Here is a 23,085-nt window from a genome sequence, read left to right as displayed (position 1 = left end):
AGCTGACTTCCTGATATTCTTCAGGCAGCCTTCTTGGGCCAACGAGGGCTGGTAGAGGATGATTTCCTGATGAAGGTGCTGGAGGGCATGGCTTTTGCAGGCTTTGTATCAGAACGTGGGGTCCCCTACCGCTCTACAGACCTATTTGATGAGGTACACACCCCTGCTTCCTATCTGTTCCTCCCCTTTCCACCCAACTGACCCTCATCACCTTGCCTTCTGTCCCCCTCAGCTGGTGGCCCATGAAGTGGCACGGATGCGCGCAGATGAAAACCATCCCCAACGTGTCCTGCGTCATGTCCAGGAATTGGCAGAGCAGCTGTATAAGAATGTATGGAGGGTGGCATGAGGAGAGAGCATGGTACCACCTAAGCCCTGGCCTGCTGGCCAATGCCTCCCTATGTTCTCCCAGGAGAACCCATACCCAGCTGTGACAATGCACAAAGTGCAGAGGCCAGGTGAGGCAAGTCACCTGCGGCGGACCCCCCGACCCTTCCCCCGGCTAGATGAGGGCACCATTCAATGGATTGTGGACCAGGCTGCAGCCAAAATGCAGAGTGCACCCCCAGCTGTGAAGGCTGAGAGGAAGACCACTGTGCCCTCTGGGCCCCCCATGAGTACGTAACTTGGAGGGGAAGGCAGGCTATTCCAGAATGGGTACAAAGTCAGTCATCAGGGTGCGTATTTTCTGTTTCCTCAGCGGCCATACTAGAGCGATGCAGTGGGCCACACATTAACAGTGCCCGTCGTCTGGAGGTGGTGCGGAACTGCATCTCCTATGTGTTTGAGGGCAAGATGCTTGAGGCCAAGAAGGTGAGGTTTGCTAGGTGAGGCCTCTGACCTCGGGTTGGGGCAGTAGCTCTCAGGAGCTTCAGACCTCACCTCTAGTTCTGTGGATGCTGAGACTGTGCTAGGCCCTTCTCATCTGTAGAGGCTGGATTTACAGGAGGGCAGGGCTGTGCTACTTCATCTCAGTGGGCAGCACTATAGGCCTTCTGGGAAGGGCCAACATGCCTTTAATCCCAGCACTTAGGAGGCACAGGTAGGAGGATTGCTGTGAGTTTGAGGCCACCCTGAAACTACATAGTGAATTCCAGGTCAACCTGGGCTAGAGAGAGACCTTTGGTGGGGGGGGGTTAAGACCAGGGCTGGAGAGATGGCTCAGCAGTTAAAGGCATTTGTTTGCAAAGCCTGGTGGCCCAGGTTGGTTTCCCCAGTAGCCATGTAAAGCCAGATGCACAAAGGTGGCACATTCATCTGGAGTTTATTTACAGGGGCAGGAGGCCTTGGCATGCTCATACACTCTGCTCCCCCCTCAAATAAATAAAAATATGTTTTCGTTTGTTTTTTAAGAAAACTCCTAAGTATCCATCTTAAAAAATATAGATTTGTATGCATCATCGTTTTTTTATTTTTGCAGGGAGGGGGGAGTGTTGAGGCATGTCTATAGCCTAGGCTGGCCTAAAACTATTGTTACCAAAGTTGGCTTGAATTCACAGCAATCCTGCCAAGTTTCCCAAGTGCTGCATTTATTGGTTGTGAAAAATAACCCTCTTACATACTGTCCTGCCATTCATGGTATTCACTTAACATCATGGGACTTTATAATAGCTAATTTGAGCCTCAGGTTTCACAGCTGTGTGGTGTCCCTGTGGGATTCTTCGTGACTTTATGAACCTTGGAGTCCTCTTGCAGTCTGACCTGTGCTGCCTGACACCTATACTCTTTAAGCCCATGTTTTCCACACTCTCAGCCTCAAGAAGGCTGAGCAGCTCAAGGCCCTTGAGACTTCCCTTCAGAGCACATGTCTTTGCTGGCTTGGGAATGGGCAGCTTGAAGGCTTTATGTTTCTGTCCTCATGAACTGTCACTTGTAGAGGTTCTCAGTCTGCTGGAGGCGATGGTCTATTGGTAAGTGAAGCCTAGAGTGGCTTCAGTGAAGCCAGTAATACACCTGGCTTATATTGGCTTTTGGTTTCCTCTGTGCTTGAGCCTGGCCTCTGTCTGTCTCTACATTGACTCTGAATGGGGATTTCCCCTATGTTGTCCTCTGTGCCCTCTGCTCCATGTTTCTCCTTGCCCTCCCCCCAGTTGCTCCCAGCTGTTCTCAGGGCTCTGAAGGGGCGAGCTGCCCGCCGCTGCCTCGCCCAAGAGCTACACCTACATGTACAGCAGAACCGGGCAGTCCTGGATCATCAGCAGTTTGACTTCGTTGTCCGCATGATGAATTGCTGCCTGCAGGTGAGGCAGGCCCCATCTTGCCAGTGATGTGGCATTGGATGGGTAGATAGGGGTTCCTAAGTGTCCTTTTGATTCTGATGTTTAGGGAAGACTCTGATCTTGAGAGTGAAGAGAGGGTACAGAGGTGGTCCAGGATGTGGAATGGTGGGGGGGCTCTGTAGAGAATGATAGTGGGGGAGAGTCCTTGCTGGACCTGACTTTGAAACCCAAGACAACATTTACAGGTGACAGTAATGGGATGTGTGGTCTGTTGTGGTCAGGGAGATGGGATTAAAGGTAGCTGCTATGGGCTGGGTGGGTGGGGGTCCCTATTGACTCACCGTGCCCACAGGACTGTACCTCCCTGGATGAGCATGGCATTGCAGCTGCCCTGCTGCCCCTTGTCACAGCTTTCTGCCGGGTAAGTGCTAGGTGTTCCCAGGTCTCCCCTTGAGCCCACTCCTTCTTACATGCATATGACTTGTCCAACCCCACTTCTGTAGAAGCTGAGCCCAGGGGTAACACAGTTTGCATACAGCTGTGTTCAGGAGCATGTAGTATGGAGCACTCCACAGTTCTGGGAGGCCATGTTTTATGGGGATGTACAAACCCACATCCGGGCACTCTACCTGGAGCCCTCTGAGGATGGAGAGAGCCCCTCCCAGGTATGTAGGAGTTCCTGAACTTGGGTTGGGACAGGGGCAGGCAGTGTAGCCCTGTCTTACTCTCTGTGGTGTTGCGGCAGGAATTTGGGGAGGCACAGTATCAGGATGATCAACGCTCTGCTCTGGATGTGGCTTCAGAGCAACGGCGCCTGTGGCCAACTCTGAGCCGTGAAAAGCAGCAGGAGCTAGTACAGAAGGAGGAGAGCACGGTGTTCAGCCAGGCCATTCATTATGCCAACCGCATGAGCTACCTCCTGCTGCCTCTGGACAGTAGCAAGAGCAGGCTTCTACGGGAGCGGGCAGGCCTGGGAGACCTGGAAAGTGCCAGCAACAGCCTGATTACCAACAGGTGAGTGGAGCCAATGGATAGGCCTGGGACAGACACAAGGCTTATGGTGGGGTTAGGGGTGCTGTGCTGGTGCCCACACACCCCCTCCTGGCCCCAGCATGGCGGGCAGCGTGGCTGAGAGCTATGACACAGAGAGTGGCTTTGAAGATGCAGAGACCTGCGATGTGGCTGGGGCTGTTGTCCGCTTCATCAACCGCTTTGTGGACAAGGTCTGCACAGAGAGTGGGGTCACCAGCGACCACCTCAAGGGGCTGCATGTCATGGTGCCAGGTATGGGGGTACTGGGCATGGAAACACTTCCTTTGATTGGTGACTGTAGGGGCAAGGGTGTGAGGACTGCTGTCTTCCAGACATTGTCCAGATGCACATTGAGACCCTAGAGGCTGTGCACCGTGAGAGCAAGAGGCTGCCCCCTATACAGAAGGTTAGTAGTGTCCTAACAGGATGTGGGTGCCAGGGGCCTGGGCTGTATCCTGAAGTACTACTTCTGTTTCTTGAGCAGCCCAAGCTGCTGCGGCCACGCCTGTTGCCTGGAGAGGAATGTGTCCTAGATGGTCTGCGAGTCTACCTGTTGCCAGATGGGCGTGAGGCGGGTGTGGGTGGCAGTGGAGGGGGCCCTGCTCTGCTTCCAGCTGAGGGTGCTGTCTTCCTTACCACGTACCGAGTCATATTCACAGGAATGCCTACTGACCCCCTGGGTGAGACTTTAGATCCTTCTTACCTCATTTCCTCCCCATCAGCTCTCTGGGATGATTTTCTTTGTCTATCCTTCCCCTTTTCTCAGGGATGCAGGACCCTATGGGAGATGAACCCTTATCTGTTCCCTCCCTATCCACCTAGGACCCCATAATTGGTACTCTTAGATAGGTATCCTATTCTTCTCTCCATCCCTCCTGACTCTCCTTGGCCTGTTGTAAGTGGGAGAACAGGTGGTGGTCCGCTCCTTCCCTGTGGCTACACTGACCAAGGAGAAGCGCATTAGTGTCCAGACCCCTGTGGACCAGCTCCTGCAAGATGGGCTGCAACTTCGTTCCTGCACATTCCAGGTAGGTTGTGGTTCTTATCCAGTGCAGCTAGCTGAGCCCTTTAAGTTGGTTTCTACCCATGGCCTTGAAAGTGGGTTGTTAGCTTGGAGCTCTCACATTGGCTTTCTGTTTGGTATCATCACCTGCCCAATTGGTATACTGGCCTTTGCATCTTTGCTGTTTCCTTGGGTATTGACCCTTGCTTGAATTCATGTCTTGGGTATGTTGAATGAGCAGAGACCATTGACATTTGTGTATTTTTTAAATTAAAAAAAAGGGGGGGGGGGGCTGGAGAGATGGCTTAGTGGTTAAGGTGCTTGCCTGCAAAACCAAAAGACCTCAGTTTGATTCCTCAGTACCCATGTAAGCCAAATGCACAAGGTGGTGCATGCATCTGGAGTTTGTTTGCAGTGACTGGAAGCCCTAGCACACCCATTCTCTGTCTCTGTGTCTCTCTCACTCTCACTCTGCCTCTTTCCCTCTCTCAGATAAATAAATGAAAATAAAATAGTAAAAAAAATTATTAGAGAGTGAGAATGGGCACACCAAGGCCTCCGGCTGCTGCAAACAAACTCCAGATTCATGCACCACCTTGTGCATCTGGCTTATGTGGATCCTGGGGAATCAAACATGGGCCCTTTGGCTTTATAAGCAAACGCCTGAACTGCTAAGCCATCTCTCCAGCCCAAATTTATATAGTTAATGTATATTTTGGACCCTGAGTCACATAGACATCATGCTTTTCCTTTAAGGATTACCTGTTTCTGTGGTGCCATTAGAAGGGAGCATGTGGGCTGGAGAGATAGCTTAGTGGTTAAGTCATGTTTCTGTGAAGCCTAAGGACCCAAATTTGATTCCCCAGTACCCACATAAGCCAGATGCACCAGGTGTTGCATGTGTCTGGAGTTTCTTTACAGTGGCTAGAGGATCTGGTGTGCCTGTTCTCTCTATCTGCTTATCTCTCTCAAATAAATAAATAAAATACTCAAAACAAAAAAAGAAGGGAGCTTGTGTACCTAGTGGCATCTCATTTGGGAGGAGCCTGGTGGCCATTTAGACCTCTGAGGCTTCTTTGTGTGACATAGCTGCTGAAAATGGCCTTTGATGAGGAGGTGGGATCTGATAGTGCTGAGCTCTTCCGCAAGCAGCTGCACAAGCTTCGGTACCCACCAGATATAAGGGGCACCTTTGCATTCACTCTGGGCTTGGCCTATACACCTGGCCGGCCTGCACGGACTGCCAAGGACAAGGGTCCATCTCTCAGGTATGAATCTGGATCCCAGAGCCAAGGCAACTAGGTACCATCACTGTGCCTGCCCCAGCCCTCCCAGCTCCTTGAACCCAAGCCCCTGTGTCTCTTCCTCTTACCCCTATTGGCCCTTCACACCTCAGAACTCTGTCCCGGAACCTCGTGAAAAATGCTAAGAAGACCATTGGGCGGCAATATGTTACTCGGAAAAAGTATAACCCCCCTGGCTTGGAGCACCGAGGCCAGCCACCATCTGAGGACCAGGAGGATGAGATCTCAGGTACAGCAGGGGCAGGAAGACCTAGGTATTCTCTGTCAGTGATGATCTCTATGGGGGCTAGGAACTGGGCTGGGTTGCCTCTTTATTTCTTTTTAATTTTTATTAGCATTTTCCATGATTATAAAAAAAATATCCCATGGTAATTCCCTCTCTCCCCCCACCGGGTTGCCTCTTAATAATAACTTTCATGTACTGTCTATAGTGTCGGAGGAACTAGAACCCAGTACATTGACCCCATCCTCAGCCCTGAAGCCCTCTGATCGCATGACCATGAGCAGCCTGGTGGAGCGGGCATGTTGCCGTGACTACCAGCGACTCGGCCTAGGCACCCTGAGCAGCAGCCTGAGCCGGGCCAAATCTGAGCCTTTTCGTATCTCTCCAGTTAACCGCATGTATGCCATATGCCGCAGGTGAGGGCTGGCCAGGACACCCCAGCAAGATTTGACCAGGGCTAGATAGGGTGGTAGGTAGTGCTTGGATATCTTCCCTGCTTGCTGTGGTCCCCAGCCAGACAAGGAGTGTGGAGGAGATGAGGGTAGAGGATAGGGCTGCAGGGCTTGGTGAAGACACCCAGTGGAGTGAAAAGTGCCTTTGGCCTTCTACTGGAACCATGAATTTGCTCCTTTGTGCCCCTCTCTTGCCATTTCCTTTATACTCCTTTTACCTGTCTCTATGTGATGCTCTATGAGTAGATGTAGGGACAAGGCCTTGCAGCTGGCCTCATGATACCTCTTAACCCCTGCAGCTATCCAGGGCTGCTAATTGTTCCCCAGAGCATCCAAGACAATGCCCTGCAGCGCGTATCCCGCTGTTATCGCCAGAACCGTTTCCCTGTGGTCTGCTGGCGCAGTGGTCGCTCCAAGGCTGTGCTACTGCGCTCTGGGGGCCTGCATGGCAAGGGTGTTGTTGGCCTCTTCAAGGCCCAGAATGCACCTTCTCCAGGTATTTTTTCTTTGTTCTGTCCTATGTCTGCCTGTCTACCTGCCAACTCCTCCAGCTCCATCTCCAGCTCTTTTTTTCAGGCCAGGCCCAGGCAGACTCTAGCAGCTTGGAGCAGGAGAAATACCTACAGGCTGTGGTCAATTCCATGCCCCGCTACGCTGATTCAACAGGACGAAACACACTCAGTGGCTTCTCTTCAGCCCATATGGGTGGTCATGGTGAGAGGATGCTTTTCATAGGACAGGGAAGACTTTTATGGGGCATTGGCAGCATTTATGGTGGGCAGACCAGTAAGGGGCAGAAGTGGCCTTAGTTTGTGGATATTTGAGTATGAGAAAAGGAAGAGGGCTCATTACCATCGGGCAGGGCAGGGCAGGAAGCCGTCTTATACCAGATGTGTGTCCTGAGGACCTGTCTGCTCTGACCACAAGCTTATCCACTTTTTCACCTTCCCTAAACCAAGACATCTACCAGAGGCCTCCAGGGCCCACCAAGTACTCTATCCATACCCTGCTGTGTTTGTTGATGCCACAGCCCTTGAACATCCTCAGACTCATCTTCCCATCATTTCTCTATTCTGCTCCCTTCCATGTGCCACTTTGCCCATTGCTTTATGTTCTTCTGTCCTGGTTCCTTGATATTTTTGTTTTTGTTTTTGTCTTTGCTTTTTAATTTTCCTTGGGTTTTGTTTGTCCTGGTCTCACTATCCCTGTCAACCTCTCCTCTATATATACCTCCACAGCACCCTGCACACACTAGTGGGGAGCCAAACTGGCTTTGGCGCCACTTTGAACTCTCCTTGTGAGCCATCTGTAGTTCCTTGTGCTTGGGAACTGGCATAATCATAATTATGTGGGATGAAGTACCCATGAAGTGGGATCCATTGTCTAAAGGAGGCATCAAGCTCTGGAGGTCAGGTGTATGCCCCAGGTCATTTGTAGAGCCCCTCTCCTTGCCACCTGGTACTTGCTGCCCAGCACTGGCTCTAGGCTGGACTGTGTTTTCACAGTTGACCCAGGTGGCAGTGCCAAGAGGATGGTGCCATATGTCCTGCTCTTGGGCCCAAGGTCTCTTAGGTCAGTAGCCTGTGTCCAGCAATGGTTGACAGATGAATTGTGGGCTCTGGGCACTGCTCTGTCTTGGTCCCTTGCTTTATCTGGCTCATCTTCTTGGCCTGGCTGATAGATGCTGGGGTCCTTGATGGTTGGTTCTCAAGCTTCCAATTCCAAACACTCTGCATGCCAGACCCATGTGTGTCACCCTAGATCTTAGATGCCTGTCTTAGCACCAAGTTTGGCATCTGCAAGTCTCCTGCATATAGATTATAGAGCCCACCTGTTCAAGCTCATGTCCTGTATGCTGATAGAGTACTAGTATCCCTGGGTTGTGAGTCACCCCTACCTATCCTGTGTGTTCAGAAGGTGGTAGCTATATGCTAGACATTGCCTCTGTCTCTACCCACCCTCTGTTGAGGACTTTGGGGCTGAATTTTCCCTGCTGGACTCATCCACTGGTATTACTGGAGTGCACTGGTGGCTCTTGGGCTGATAATGCCTTCCATAGACAGAACCATCTTGCAGCACAAAATGTCCTTGTACCTCTGTTTTGCCTGCCTGTCTCCTATGAGCTGATGACCCAGATCTGCAGTTCCTGTTTGCAATTGTCTGCCATCCCTTCTTCCTAAGGTCCATTTGCCCCAACCTTTCTCACTCCTTGTTAAGCCTGTGATTCTCATCTATACCCAGAAGTGCTTGTCAACTGATCTGCATCCTTTGTTAACAATCTGCTATCCAATGACGTTGAGTTCAGGGCAGTAAATCTGCTGTCATGATTACTTTGTGATACTGTCCCATGGACAGGTCAGACTAACCCACCCTTAAAGGTATACTAGGAAAACTTGCTTTCTCTGTGATTAAATGTGTCATGTAGTCACTCTACTTTTCTACCTTCCATTGTGCCAGAAATCCTGGTGGCACCTGTAGGTAGCATCCTCCCCTCAGAATGTGTCAGTTTATACCTTCTCTAGTGTCTCTTGGGTATCTCTAGCCTTCTCCAGTGTCCTTGTTGCTGTCTCCAGTGCTGTGAATTCAGGGAGTAGGGCTGTCCCCCTCATTGTCCAGTGATGAATAAGAAGTTGCCTGATCTCTGCTGTATTTATGTTTTAGCTGGCATCCTAAGTAGGCTGATACTGTCCTCCTTGGGTGCTGAACACCTATGTCACCTGTAGCATGAGGGTGTCAGAGAAGTTAGGGAGTACAGGTTGGCCTTGGGTTTGACTAGTGACTATTGTGATGTATGGGGGATGTTGCCCTGTGCACTGCATGAGACCTTTGCATAGGCATGTATTGCATGCCTGAGGTACACTGATGTTGAAACTACCATATGACTCTGTCCTGTGCCCCCCTCCCTTTCAGATTCTGCCTGTGGTCTGACTTACAGGCCACATTATTCCAGCCTGTAAGTCTATGGCACAGGCCCCGGGGGCTCAGATCTGCCTATAATCTACATGGAATTGTCCTCCATGTCTTTGGGCCTGTTTTTACCGTCTTCAAGATGCCTCTAGGCCTTCGTCAGGCTCAAGTTCTCAGGCCCCTCCTGTTCTGTGTCCTATGACAAGGCTGCTGAATGCTATGTATTGAGCAGACCTAGGCATTACTTTTCAGACAGGGCTTGGCCTGACCTGAAGGATGAGGGTCTGGGAGGAACTTGAGGACAAGACTGCCCTAAGCTATTTGGAGAGGAGCCCAAGGTTCCAAAGCCTGACCCTTCCCAGCACTATGGGGCCCTCTGTTGCCTAATTGACCATGGTTACCTTTTGCCTGGACCAGACAAAGACCACATTACAGACCTTTACAGACTCTAGATCTCCTGGGATGGGGTTTTGGTGGGAGCCTCTGGCCACCTAGGCCTGGATCCAGGCCTGAGCCTTCTCTCTGCTGTACCCCCAGTGCCCAGCCCCAGAGCCAGGGTCACCACGCTGTCCAACCCTATGGCCACCTCGGCCTCCAGACGGATTGCACCCCGAGGTACCGTACTGGGGGCACCACCCTTACCTGGTACTGATAGCCCTAGTGTGACTGAGCTATCTCAGGCACTAATGTCTCCACACTTGGCACTAATGGCACCTTTGTGACAGACCAGCATAACTGACCCCTCCTTCCAGTCCTGGTTACTTAACTGCCCACCACCTGAGTCCTATTCTAAACACTAACACAGGTTATCTACCCATGTGCCTCAGCATCTGTGTTCCAGCCCTCCTCCCTCACATGACCCATTGACTACCCTGCCCTGCCTGGGAACTCAACCCCCTCCCTGGAGGCCAGGCCCAGCCAGCCCCAGGTAAGTGGTACCCTATCATTGATCCAGTGGTCACCTAGTTTCTCCTTTGCAGGTAAGTGGGGCAGTGTCCGAGTCAGCAGTCGTAGCAGTGGGCTTGGTGCTGATGTGGGCTCTCGGCTAGCTGGCAGAGACCTCCTCAGCCCCCCCCAGGCCAATGGGACTCCTTCTGATCCAGGCTTTCTGCGGCCACAGCGTGCAGCCCTGTACATCATTGGAGACAAAGCCCAGCTCAAGGTGACTGGGGTAGGAGAATAAGGCCTGGTGGTGGGGGAAAAGGGGCATAGGACTAGGCAAAGCTCATATCTCTTGACTGGCCTTCTTCCAGGGTGTGCGCCCAGATCCTTTGCAACAGTGGGAACTAGTGCCCATTGAGGTGTTTGAGGCAAGACAGGTGAAGGCCAGCTTCAAGAAACTGCTGAAGGCCTGTGTCCCTGGCTGCCCTGCTGCCGAACCTGGCCCAGCTTCTTTCTTACGCTCTCTGGAGGACTCAGAGTGGCTGATTCAGGTCTCTGTACTGCCCCTGCCCCTCCACCTACCTGTGTGTTAGTCCTACCACTGCCAGAGCAAAGGGATCTGAGTTTTCTTGTTTTGACAGTGCTGGTTACCAGGAGGTGAAAGTGATGGTCACTTCCCATGTGGGGTCATAGTACCTGGGAGTTAGCTTATGGTCTGGGCCTATGGGAAGTTGGTCAGGGTACAAGGGCAGCCTGCTGGTCTCAGGAGATTTGATGACTATATAGAGTGTGGCTTGTGGGATAGGACTTATCACTGCTTGGCTCTTTTGTAGGGCATGGAAGTGGGTACTACATCATTGTCATTGGTGCCCTCTGAAAACTATAGGGCTTTGGGCTGGTTACCTCAAGGAGAGGGGACTTTGGTTTCTCTTTAGCTCAGGCTGACCTGGAACTCACTCTTGAACTTACTGCCATTTGCCTACCTCAGCTTCCTGAGTGTTAGGATTAAAGACATGAGCCACCATGTCCAGATTTCTTGTTCTTTTTTGTTGTTGTTGTTGTTATTTGTTTGAGGTAGGGTTTCACTGTAGCCCAGGCTGACCTAAAATTCACTGTGTAGTCTTAGGGCGGCCTTGAATCACAGTGATCCTCCTAACTTTGCTTCCCAAGTGCTGGGATTAAAGGCATGTGCCACCATGTCCACTTTGTTTGTTTTGAAACAAATCATGCCATGTAGCCCTAGCTGGCCTTGTGCTCCTATGTAGACCAGGTTGGGCTTGAACTCATGGCAATCCTCTCACCTCCTAAGTCCTTGCCTGGGATTATAGAAATGTATATACTATACCCAGCAAGGATAGGAACTTCTAAGTCTGTCTCCCTAATCCTGGGGTATCTGGGAAGGGTGGGCTATGAAGGGCAGGTTGGAGGAAACAGGGTTCAGCACAACAGTAGAGCTTGTCCATCCAGTGCTTAGCCCACCCCAATGATTGTGAACATGCCAGCCTCACATGGGCTTGGTGGAAAAATGGGCTTCTGGGACCTGATTGGAGTTGGGGTCCAAGGGCTACCTGTCCCTGCAGATCCACAAGCTGCTGCAGATATCAGTGCTGGTAGTGGAACTTCTGGACTCAGGCTCCTCTGTCCTGGTGAGCCTGGAAGATGGCTGGGACATTACCACTCAGGTGTGTGGCAGCTGAAAGGTTTGGGGTGGGGCAGAGATCTCAGATCCTTCTTGACACCTGGTTGTGCTGGCAGGTGGTATCTTTGGTACAGCTCCTCTCAGACCCCTTTTACCGTACTCTGGAGGGTTTTCGTCTGCTAGTAGAGAAGGAATGGCTGTCTTTTGGCCATCGCTTCAGCCACCGTGGGGCCCACACCCTGGCTGGACAGAGCAGTGGCTTCACACCTGTCTTTCTACAGTTCTTGGACTGTGTACATCAGGTGAGTAGGTTGCTATGTGGGTTGGTGTGGGCTGTGTTCCCTGATCTGACTTCTGACCTTCACTGCATATAGGTTCACCTGCAGTTCCCCATGGAGTTCGAGTTTAGTCAGTTCTACCTCAAGTTCCTTGGTTACCACCATGCATCCCGCCGTTTCCGGACCTTCCTGCTGGACTCTGATTACGAGCGTATTGAGCTGGGTATGAGGTGGGAGGGGGATTTGGAACAGCTGCCTGAGTAGAAGGGGTGCAGGCTTAGCACTACCTCTGTGCAGGGTTGCTGTATGAGGAGAAGGGTGAGCGCAGGGGCCAGCTGGCATGCAGGTCTGTGTGGGAGTATGTTGACCGGCTGAGCAAGAGGACCCCTATGTTCTACAACTACACATATGCACCTGAGGACACTGAGGTGAGTAGTGCCTAGCTGGGTCAGGCAGCTCCTGCCTAGTCCAGCTTCTCAACAACAGGCTTGTCTCTAGGTCCTACGGCCCTACAGCAATGTGTCCAACCTGAAGGTGTGGGATTTCTACACTGAGGAAACACTGGCTGAAGGTCCCCCCTATGACTGGGAGCTAGCTCAGGGCCCTTCTGAACCTCCAGAGGAGGAACGGCCTGATGGAGGAGCTCCACAGAGCAGGCGTCGTGTGGTGTGGCCATGCTATGATAGCCGCCCTCGAGTCCAGCCTGATGCCATATCACGCCTGCTAGAGGTATGTACTGCCCCAGAACAAGGTTTGACCTAGCACCTCCTCCCAATTGTTTAGACACTAGAGACATGCCTTTGTGTATAAGTGTGCATGTGAGTGTGTGTGTGTATGCACATACTAGTACAGTTATCTTTGGGACTTGGGTGGCTCTGCCATACCCCCACCACATTAACTGCTTACCAGCCTGGGGTGGTTATGCCACCTGAGTCCCTGCTTCATGCCCATGTGTGTTCACAGACAGTAGTGATGGATATAGACTCTAGTCACAAACTCCTAGGACTTAAGACCTGGCTTCTACTCGGGGCATGTATGTACTGACCTTGTATATTAGTCAACTTCTGTCACTTCTCTTCAAGGGTACATCCCACTTCCACTAGGCCCCATCTCTCTTTTTTTTTTTCAAAAAAATTTTTTTTTATTAAAAACTTCCATGATTATGAAACACATCCCATGGTAATGTCCTTCCTCCCCCATTTTCCCCTTTGAAACCCCATTCTCCATCATATCCCCTCCCTATCTCAATCAGTCTCTTTTATTTTGATGTCATGATCTTTTTCTTCTATTATGATGGTCTTGTGTAGGTAGTGTCAGGCACTGTGAAGGTCATGGATATCCAGGCCATTTTGTGTCTGGGGGGAGCACATTGTAAGGAGTCCTACCCTTCCTTTGGCTCTTACATTCTTTCTGCCACCTCTTCTGCAATAGACCCTGAGCCTTGGATGTGTGATAGAGATATTGCAGTGCTGAGCACTCCTGTCACTTCTTTCCAGCACCATGATGCCTTCTGAGTCATCCCAAAGTTACTGCCATCTGAAAAGAGAAGACTCTCTACCAAAAGTGAGAGTAGCATTAATATAAGGGTATGAACATTAAGAGAAGTGCTTACTGGGCAGTTTGATAAGCATAGTATATATACATTTAGCTAGACAGCAGCAGACATTACACCCGTAGGGCTCATGACTACCCTGTTTTAAGTTTACAGTATCAGGGATGTATTCCCTCCCATGGAGCAGGCCTCTAGTCCAGTTAGAGGACAGTTGGTTTCAACCATGACAGATGCGCCGCTATTGCTCCCATTGGTTCATTTGGCCTGGCTGGCCAAATATAAGGCTTGCAGTGTTCACTGTTGAGTATCTTCACTGGTGATTTCTTTCCCTCCCATTGGACTGCATGCAGAATGGCCTCTTCCAGCTTTCTGTCAGCTAGTCTACATGGAGGAGGTTATCAGCTCAGTTCCAGCAGGATTTCTCAGTGGCCTTGCAGCCCAAGTATGTGAAGTCTTTAGCAATAGGGTCTTGCCATCTATTCCTGGTGGAAAACCAAGAGCCTTATAGGCCTCTCTTAAAGGCTTCCTAGTTCTGCTACCTGGGTGACTAGACTTATTTTCACGCATGGACCTTTGAGGGGTAAACCACAGCCACTCTATAGAAATTAACTTTAAGTGGCTCAGAAAGCACTCGGGGTCAGCACAGCACAGGACTTCGCTAAGAACTATTTTATTCCCCTCTATCATGAGCAGCAGTTCCTCAGGATTGTTGCCCTAGAGTTTGGGATTAAGGTTCTTGTTGCGCCCCCCACCCCTCCACTGTGCTATCTCTGGTAGGTGTGTGTCTCAGACTCAAATCAGGATCAAATGACAAAGACCCCTTGAAGCAAAGAGCCAAGTGAGCTGTACTAGTCAGGGTTGTTGCTGTGTGGCAGTTGGGGCAATGCACAGGGTAGCATGTTTTGCCCAAGGTGATGCCTTCCTTGCTGGTTCATCATGGGAACTGAGCAGCCAGAAGAGTGTGGGCCTCAGATCCTGACCACAGGAGCTCTGCATTTCTTGTTGTTGGCTGTGTGGCCTTTAAGATAATCTGCGCATCTGGTTTCTTTCCTTGTGTGAAAATGTGCGTGGGATACTAATTAATGATTCTGGGGGGTTGAACCTGGATCCTTAGGTTTCACAGGCAAGAGCCTTAACTGCTAACCCATCTCTCTAGCCCCCAAAGTCTTATATATGCTAGGCAAATGCTCTACAGTAGGTTGGTTTTTACCTTTTTAACAAAATATTTAAGAGAGAGAGGGTGAGAAAGAGGCGTATATAGAAAGAGCTAGCCAGGGCTTCCAGTCACTACAGCCAAACTCTAGATACATCAACCACACTGTGCATCTGGCTCACATGGGTATTGGGGAATTAAACCTGAGTCCTTATGCTGCAGGCAAGCGTCTTAACCACTAAGTCATCGCTCCAGCCGAGTTTTTACCTTTTCTTTTTGATTTTTTTTTTTTTTTTTTTTTTTTTTGAGGTAGGGTCTTGCTCTAGCCCAGGCTGACCTGGAATTCACTCTGTAGTCTAAGGATTTACTAATCTTGTTAATCCTTTCAAAGAACCAACTCTTGGGCTGGAGGGATACCTGCAAAGCCAAAGGACCCAGGTTTGATTCCTCAGGACCTATGTTAGCCAGATGCATAAGGGGGTGCATGCATCTGGAGTTCATTTGCAGTGACTGGAGGCCCTGGTGTGCCCATTCTCTACCTCTCTCTCTCTCCCTCTTTCTCTCTGCCAAATAAATACAAATAAATAAATAAAAATAAAAAATATTTTTTTAAAAAGAAACAACTCTTTGTTTCATTGATTCTTTGTATTATTATTTTGGTCTCTACTTTGTTAATTTCTGCCCTAATCTTTATTACTTCTTCCTGTCTACTGATTTTTGATTAGCCTTGTTTTTTTCCCAAGGCCTTAATGTGAAACATTGTTTACTTGTGATCTTTCTAATTTTTTTGTTTTGTTTTGTTTTTCAAAGGTCTCACTTTAGCTCAGGATGATCTGGAATTCATTATGTAGTTGCAGGGTGGCCTCGAACTCATGGTGATCCTCCTATGTTTGTCTCCCAAGTGCTGGGATAAAAGGTGTGCGCCCCAACGCCCAGCTCTAATTTCTTAATACAGGCACTTAACGCTATATATTCCCTTTTTTAAGATTACTTTCATTTTTACCCAAAGGTTTGGTCATGTTGTTTTCTCATTATCATTTGAGTGTGAATTTTTTGGTTTTTTTCTTGATTTCTTCATTGACCCATTCACTATAGTAGTGTATTATTTAGTTTCCATGATTTTGTATATGCTCTATAGCTTTTCTTGCTACTTATTTGTAGTTTAATCCCATTGTGATCAGATAGAATGCAAGGAATTATTTCAATTTTCCTGTATTTGTTAAGATTTGCTTTGTGTCCTAATACATGGTCTATTCTAGAGAATGTTCCACATGCTGCTGAGAAGAATGTGTATTTTGCAGTATTTAGATGAAATGTTCTGTAGATATGTTAGGTCCATTTGTTCTATGACCTCCTTTAATCCAGATGCTTTTCAATTTTTTGTTGAATGACCCGCTAATTGATGAGAGTAGCTGTTGAAGTCTCCCACTACACAACTGTGTTTATTCTTATCTGTGACAGAGAAAGAGATAATGGGTGCACCAGGGCCTCTAGCCACTGCAAATGCACTGTAGAGGCATGTGTCACTTTGTGTATCTGACTTTATGTGGGTACTGGGGAATTGATCTTGGGTTGTTAGGCTTTGCAGGCAAGTGCCCTAACCACTGAGCAATCTCTCCAGCCCTGTGATCTTAGTTTTAACAGTGTTTGTTTGATGAAATTGGGAGCCCCCATGTTAGTTGCATATATGTTTAGGATTGTAATGTCCTCCTGTTGGAGTGTTTATTTAATTAATATAACGTGACCTTCCTTATCTTTCCTACCTAATGTTAGTTTGAAGTCTACCCTGCCTGATATTAGGATAGTGACACCTGCTTGTTTTCTAGGTCCATTTGCTTGGAACACAGTTTTCCAACCTTTCACCCTAAGATACTGTCCATCTTTTGTGGAAATGTGAGTTTTCTTAGAGAAGTCAAATAGAAGAGTCCTGCTTTTTTTTTTTTTTTTTTTTCTTTTTGGTTTTTTGAGGTAGGGTCTCACTCTAGCCCAGGCTGACCTGGAGTCTCAGGGTGGCCTCGAATTCATGGTGGAAATCCTCCTACCTCTGCCTCCTGAGTGCTGGGATTAAAGGTGTACGCCACCACGCTTGGCCTAAGAGTCCTGCTTTTTAACCCAGTCTGCAAACCTGTGTCTTTGGTTGGGCATTGGAGCCATCGATATTAAGAGTTATTATTGAAAGATGTGTATTTATTCTTGCCATTCTTGTTTTGTAGTTCTTCCAGTTTCACCTTTACTGTCTTGTATTAACAATTATTTGATTGTTTTTTTCCTTCCTGCTTTCTCATGTTCATGCTTTCCTTTCTCTTCAACATGAAGGATCCCTTCAATAATTTCTTTAGAGCTGGCTTAGTGGTCATATATTCTTTTTGCCAGTTTTTGTTGTGTAAAGTTCTTATTTCTCTGTCATTTATGAAGAATAGCTTTGTAGGATAAAGTAATCTTGGTTGACAGTTGTTACATCTCAGAATTTGGAAAAACATCATTCCAAGCTCTTCTAGCTTTTTTTTTTTTTTTTTTTTGGTTTTTCAAGGTAGGGTCTCACTCTGGTCCAGGCTGACCTGGAATTAACTCTGTCATCTCAGGGTGGCCTTGAACTCATGGCAATCCTCCTACCTCTGCCTCCCGAGTGCTGGGATTAAAGGTGTGCGCCACCACGCCTGGCTAAGCTTTTCTAGCTTTTCAAGTTTGTGTTAAGTAATCTGCTGTTATCCTGGTGGGCTTGCCTTTGTATGTGACTGGATTTTTCTAACTGCTTTCCATATATTTTCTTTGGTTTGTATGTTTTGTAGTTTAATTATAGTATGATGGTGAAAGGTTTTTTCCTGATTTTGTCTGTTTAGCATTCTATAGGCTTCCTGTATTTGTATTGACATCACTTTTTCTACTTGGGGAAGTTTTCTTCTATGATTTTGTTGAAAATACCTGTTATGCCTTTGGAGTGAAATTCTACTAGGCCCTGAATTTTTTTATTTTTATTTATTTACTTATTTATTGAGGAAGAGATACAGAGGGGGGAAGAGAGCAAGAGAATGAGAATGGGTGCACCAGGGCCTCCAGCACTGCAAACGAACTCCAGATGCATGTGCCACCTTGTGCAGCTGGCTTACATGGGTCCTGGGGAATCAAAATGAGGTCCTTTGGCTTTGCAGTCAAATGTCTTAACTGCTAACTCATCTCTCCAGCCCTGCCCTGAAATTGTTTTTTTTTTTTTCCAAGGTAGGGTCTCAAGCTTAGGACCTGGAATTCACTATGTAATCTCGCACCTGGCTCTTTTCATTATTTTTATTTCCTTACTCATGACCTCCTTATTTCAGTAGTTGGTTTCCTGTTTTCTTGGGATTCCTTCAGGAGTTTGTATCCTTTGATTTCTTTGAGTATAGATATAATCATTTTTTTGAAATCTTTGTCAGGCTTTCATCTAAAGCAGTCTTACTGGAGATCATTTCTGATAGATTTTTGGTAGGATTGTATTGTCTTGACTTTTTTGTGTTTCTTGTAGAGATTTTTGCATCTTGAGTTAATTTGATGCTTGGATTTTCTAATTATCTATAGTGTTCTGAGCCATGTAAATCCAACATTATTTATCTTCAGGGTAGGAGTTTAAGGTGTAGCTCTTATACTCCAGGAGAAACAGCAGAAGTGACCCTAGGTGTTGAGTTTGCTTGCTATTCAAGTACTCTAGTAGACTGAGTGGAGCAATTTACTAGCAAATTCTAAAATTCAACTGAGCAATATACACATTCAGTCAATACCAGCTCAGAGTATTTATACAAGGGACGGGGAGATTAAACCGATAATCTCATAAAGCCAAAGTCCCTAAGGTGTGTGTTCCACACAATCCTGTCAAGTAGGAGGTTAAGAACTCTGAAATGTGTTCCAAGTCAGCCTTGGGCCAGTCAGACCCTGTCCCTAATAATGACAGAAGAAAATGACAAAGGCCATAAAAAATCAGAAAGTGTCAAAGGCAATAGTAGTCAACACCAAAGTACAACCTATTTGAGAATGGTAAAGCCAACTAAGAATGTGTCATTCAAATGTAATACATAACCTTTCCTCACATGGAAAGAGAGAGTATAGGCCTTCATATCTGGCTTTGTGTAAGTAGACCCTGTTACCTTTTGGGATGGATTTGAATCTCACTAATGCTGAGTGCCCCCCTTGATCTCTCTTGGTGCTGGGTGGCCAGGGGTTAATGAATTCTCTTGGAGGTTCACAGCCCTGATGGTTGGCTATGCAGGGCGCTTGGAGTTGTACTGGAGCTGGTCAGCTGGTCCCCTTTGTATTCTCCTTCTGGTTTCTTGACTATGAGTAGGATGATGTGAGTGTAAAATCCCTTCACCTTGTGTCTCCTCCTGCAGTACTGCACCAGGTAGGCAGGCAGGTGTGTGGATTGAGGCCACAGGCTCATCAAGAATCTGGCCAGTTTCCTCCTTTCTGGAAGATCTTGGTCTCTTCTGCTTCTCTGCTGTGGTTGATAACTTACTCACCTTCACTTTTCGGTAGAAGAGTGTATTTTGCTGTGATTCTGTTTGTTTCCCTCTCTGGGCTGCTTTGGTGTGGCTATTATGCCACCATCTTTTTATTTATTAATTTTGTGTGTGTGTGTTCATGTATGAATGTGGGCGTACACATGCCACAGTATGTATATGGAGATCAGAGGATAAACTTGGGTGTCAGTCCTCACCTTCCACCTTGTTTGAACTCGGTCTCTTGTTCACTATTGTGTGTGATAGGCTAGATGGACTGTAAGCTTCTGAGGATTATCCTGTCTCAATTTCCAGTTTGCAGTTGGTGCAGTATGATTACAGGTGCACACTATTGGGTCTGGCTTTATGTGGGCCTGGGGATCTGAACTTAGATCACACCTGTACATCAAGTGTTTTTATCTAGTGAGCCATCGCCTTATTTATTTTTGTTTATCCGTGGTAAAGTCTCATTCTAGCCCAGGCTGACCTGAAAATCATTATGTAGTCTCAGGGTGGCTTTGAACTCATGGAGTGCTGTGATTAAAGGCATGTGCCACCATGCCCAGCTTTTTTTTACATTTTTTTTAATTTTAGAGAGAATTGGTGCACCAGGGCCTCAGCTCCTGAAATCAAACTCCAGACACTTGTGCCACCTAGTGGCATGTGTGACCTTGCATTTGCACATCTGGCTTATGTGGGATCTGGAGAATCGAACCTGGATCCTTAGGCTTTGCAGGCAGGTGCCTTAACCACTAAGCCATCTCTCCAGCCCGTATTTAAAAAAAAAAATAGTTATTTACTTAGAGAGAAAGAAAGAGGCACACAGAGAGAATGGATATGGGTTTCTTAGCCACTGCAAACAAACTCCAGATGCATGTGCCACCTTGTGCATATGGCTTATGTAGGTCCTGGAAATTGAACCTGGGTCCTTAGGCTTTGCAGGCAATTGCCTTAACTGCCAAGCCATCTTCCCAGCCCCCATTGAACTTTTTATATGTCCCATATTTCTTATATATTTGTCTGATTTTTAAAAATTTCTTTCTTTTAACCTTTTTTTTTATTTTTATTTATATATTTGAGTGACAGGGTCTCATACTTTGGAATTCATTAGTAGTCCTGGATGGCTTCTTAACTCCCAAGTGCTGAGATTACAGGCATGTGCCACCACACCTAACTTGTGGTGCTTCTTGACCATGTTGTCTGATTGCTCCTGGTTGCCACATGCCATACTCCACTCCTTCCTTTTCTTTGTCTTTCCATGATCCAGACTGAATAGTCTTCTAAGTGCCTGTTTTGTTCACTAATTATCTCAGGACCTGCAGAGGTTGGAGACAGAGCTTGGGCGATCCCCTGAACGCTGGAAGGACACATGGGACCGGGTGAAGGCTGTACAGCGCCTTGAAGGCCGGCCAGATGGACGTGTGAGTGAGGGTGGGGTTTGGGGCTGGGCTGGAGAACTAGGTGTAGTACATTGTCAGGCAGTGGAGATTGCCCAGCCCTGATGCAAACCCTACTCTCCTGCCCCTAGGGCACCCCTAGTTCCCTGCTAGTGTCAAGTGTGCCTCACCATCGCCGCTCGCTAGGCGTGTACCTACAGGAGGGCCCTGTGGGCTCTACCTTGAGCCTCAGCCTGGACAGTGACCAGAGCAGCAGTTCAACCACATCCAGCTCCCGCCAGGCTGCCCGCCGAAGCACCAGCACCCTGTACAGCCAATTCCAGACAGCTGAGAGTGAGAACAGGTGCGAGGCACCGTCCACCACTGCATAGACATCTCTTCTGGGGCTGGGACTCAAGGGTTATTTCTCAGGTAGGGGGCAGGCTTCTTGGGGAACAAAAGACTTTTCCTTGGGTAGGACTTGGGGAGGATATGACAGTTGCTTAGGCATAGACCAGCACCATAAGAGATTTGTGATATACAACTGGTGACCACAGCAGGGCTGAGATAGGACTGGGTTAGCCATGAGACTGGCACCAGGTGAGACCAGGCAGATCCATCAGTCCTGAGCCTGCAGAGTCATGTTATTGTGGCTGCCTCTGCAGACCTGCCTGCTGAGTGTTCCTTCTCCTTGGGGACATCTGCCCTATGCATGGCTGCCTCCCTGAGACCCCAAAACTCTGGCATTTGGTTGTCCCTTTCCTGCAGCCAGCCTGATTTTGGTATAAATACAGGTCTTATGAGGGCACTCTGTACAAGAAAGGAGCCTTTATGAAGCCCTGGAAGGCCCGCTGGTTCGTCCTAGACAAGACCAAGCACCAGGTAAGTGATGAGTGGCATGGAAGAGAAAACATATATGGGACAGGGCTGCCCTGACCCTGTGCCCTTACCTTCCACTCCAGCTACGTTATTATGACCACCGTGTGGATACAGAGTGCAAGGGTATCATTGACCTGGCAGAGGTGGAGGCTGTGGCACCTGGCACACCCACCATGGGTGCTCCTAAGACTGTGGATGAGAAAGCCTTCTTTGACGTGAGCCTCTCTACCTGGGGGGTTGGGGAAGTACTGGGGGTGGGCTTAAAGTTGTGGGGACTATAGAGTCAGTGATCTGCCCTTCTCAGGTGAAGACAACACGTCGCGTTTACAACTTCTGTGCCCAGGATGTGCCCTCGGCCCAGCAGTGGGTGGACCGGATCCAGAGTTGCCTGTCAGACGCCTGACCCTTCCAGCCCTGCCCAGGCTGCTCTGCTTCCAGTCACTACAGACCACTAGGGGTGGGCAGGGCCGCCCCGGCCATGTTTACAGCCCCGGCCCTCGACAGTATTGAGGCCCTGAGCCCCCAGCACTTGTGTGTACAGTCCCCGCCCCACCCGGCTGGCTCTAACTTATTGTGGTGTCATGGTTAAGTACCATTCAGGGACATGGCCATGGTACAGCCCTCTAAGGGGCTTGTAAATAGTCCACCCTGCCCAGCCTGTCAGGGCCGCCTATGGCCAGCTGGCTGTGGTGAGCCATTTCTAGAACCAGAGTCTATATAAAGAGAGAACTAACGACATCCTCCTGTGCCTGCATCACCCGTGCGCCTGGCTCATTCCAGGGCCTTACATGTTTTGTGTCTGCCCAGAGAGAAGGATTTTGTTCCATCCTTGGGGTCCATCAAGTGGGTGGAGGATTGGCATCTTTCTCCGATACCAGTCCACTCTCCAAGCTCCTGTGACCATGTGAACAGCTTTGCTCCAGGAGGGGGACTTCATCAGGCCCTTGCTTGCTTGGTACATGGCCACTCAATCTTTCCAGGCCTCAGGGTTGCCCTGGGGCTAGCATGCCAAAGCAGAAGGCTGATATCAAGGAGGCTCCAGGGGCTTCATGGAGAGGGAAGAATCTCAGGAGTCCCTGAGGGGCTGTTATGAAGCCAAAGGCCATCCCCTGGAGTGGGGGTAGGTACAGAGGGGGCCTATGAAGAGAAAGGAGTATGGGTTCTTAGTAAAGAAGGTCCTCAAGTAACTGAAAAGAAAACCTGGTAAGATGTGGGGGCAATACCCATAGGAATTGCCCACCCATTCTTCTTTCCCTGGGGTCACCTCACCTTGCATGTCCCTGATCATCTCATCTCAGGGTATTTTTTTTTTTTTCCTGGTTTTTTGAAGTAGGGTCTTGCTGTAGCCCAGACTGACCTGGAATTCATTATGTAGTCTCAGTGTGACCTTGAACTCATGGTGATCCTACCTCTGCCTCCTGAGTGCTGGGATTAAAGGCGTGCACTACCATGCCTAACTTGTGAGTTTTTAAAAATATTTTAATTTTTATTTAAAATATTTATTTGAGAGAGAGAGAGTGGCAGATAGAGAACAGGCGCACCAGGGTCTCCAGCCACTGCAAACAAACACCAGACGCCTATACCATCTTGTACATCTGACTTTACTTGGGTACTGGGGAATAAAACTTGGGTTATTAAGTGTTGCAGGCAAGCACCTTAACTGCTGAGCCATCTCCCCAGCCCTGATTTAAAAAAAAATTTTTTTTTGCGAAAGAATGAG

At 48.5% G+C, this 23,085-nt stretch overlaps 1 protein-coding gene across 5 annotated transcripts in view; it reads left to right on the top strand.

The window, feature by feature from the left end:
- Sbf1 (SET binding factor 1) overlaps positions 1–22,103 on the top strand; it is a 33,458-nt gene extending 11,355 nt beyond the window's left edge. The window contains exons 12-41 of one of the 5 annotated variants that reach the window (XM_045151458.1): positions 25–153; positions 233–331; positions 413–617; positions 701–813; positions 2,091–2,240; positions 2,572–2,640; positions 2,723–2,884; positions 2,965–3,233; positions 3,331–3,503; positions 3,584–3,657; positions 3,736–3,931; positions 4,152–4,279; positions 5,344–5,522; positions 5,651–5,787; positions 5,990–6,197; positions 6,533–6,729; positions 6,810–6,947; positions 9,678–9,755; positions 10,244–10,302; positions 10,394–10,573; positions 11,603–11,704; positions 11,778–11,963; positions 12,036–12,162; positions 12,237–12,367; positions 12,438–12,668; positions 20,424–20,531; positions 20,639–20,850; positions 21,281–21,368; positions 21,449–21,580; positions 21,670–22,103. In XM_045151458.1, the coding sequence (XP_045007393.1) occupies positions 25–153; positions 233–331; positions 413–617; positions 701–813; positions 2,091–2,240; positions 2,572–2,640; positions 2,723–2,884; positions 2,965–3,233; positions 3,331–3,503; positions 3,584–3,657; positions 3,736–3,931; positions 4,152–4,279; positions 5,344–5,522; positions 5,651–5,787; positions 5,990–6,197; positions 6,533–6,729; positions 6,810–6,947; positions 9,678–9,755; positions 10,244–10,302; positions 10,394–10,573; positions 11,603–11,704; positions 11,778–11,963; positions 12,036–12,162; positions 12,237–12,367; positions 12,438–12,668; positions 20,424–20,531; positions 20,639–20,850; positions 21,281–21,368; positions 21,449–21,580; positions 21,670–21,768 (4,359 nt within the window). In that variant the 3' untranslated portion in view covers positions 21,769–22,103. Of the gene's footprint in view, positions 1–24; positions 154–232; positions 332–412; positions 618–700; positions 814–2,090; positions 2,241–2,571; positions 2,641–2,722; positions 2,885–2,964; positions 3,234–3,330; positions 3,504–3,583; positions 3,658–3,735; positions 3,932–4,151; positions 4,280–5,343; positions 5,523–5,650; positions 5,788–5,989; positions 6,198–6,532; positions 6,730–6,809; positions 6,948–9,677; positions 9,756–10,120; positions 10,303–10,393; positions 10,574–11,602; positions 11,705–11,777; positions 11,964–12,035; positions 12,163–12,236; positions 12,368–12,437; positions 12,669–20,423; positions 20,532–20,638; positions 20,851–21,280; positions 21,369–21,448; positions 21,581–21,669 lie in introns of all 5 variants that reach the window. The other 4 variants (XM_045151457.1, XM_004650410.3, XM_045151459.1 and 1 more) reach the window with 4 other exon arrangements.
- Positions 22,104–23,085: the final 982 nt, after the last annotated feature.

Source organism: Jaculus jaculus, chromosome 6 (assembly GCF_020740685.1).
Source record: "Jaculus jaculus isolate mJacJac1 chromosome 6, mJacJac1.mat.Y.cur, whole genome shotgun sequence".
Taxonomy (NCBI): Eukaryota; Metazoa; Chordata; class Mammalia; order Rodentia; family Dipodidae; genus Jaculus; species Jaculus jaculus.
This window is presented reverse-complemented; position numbering and strand designations above follow the sequence as displayed.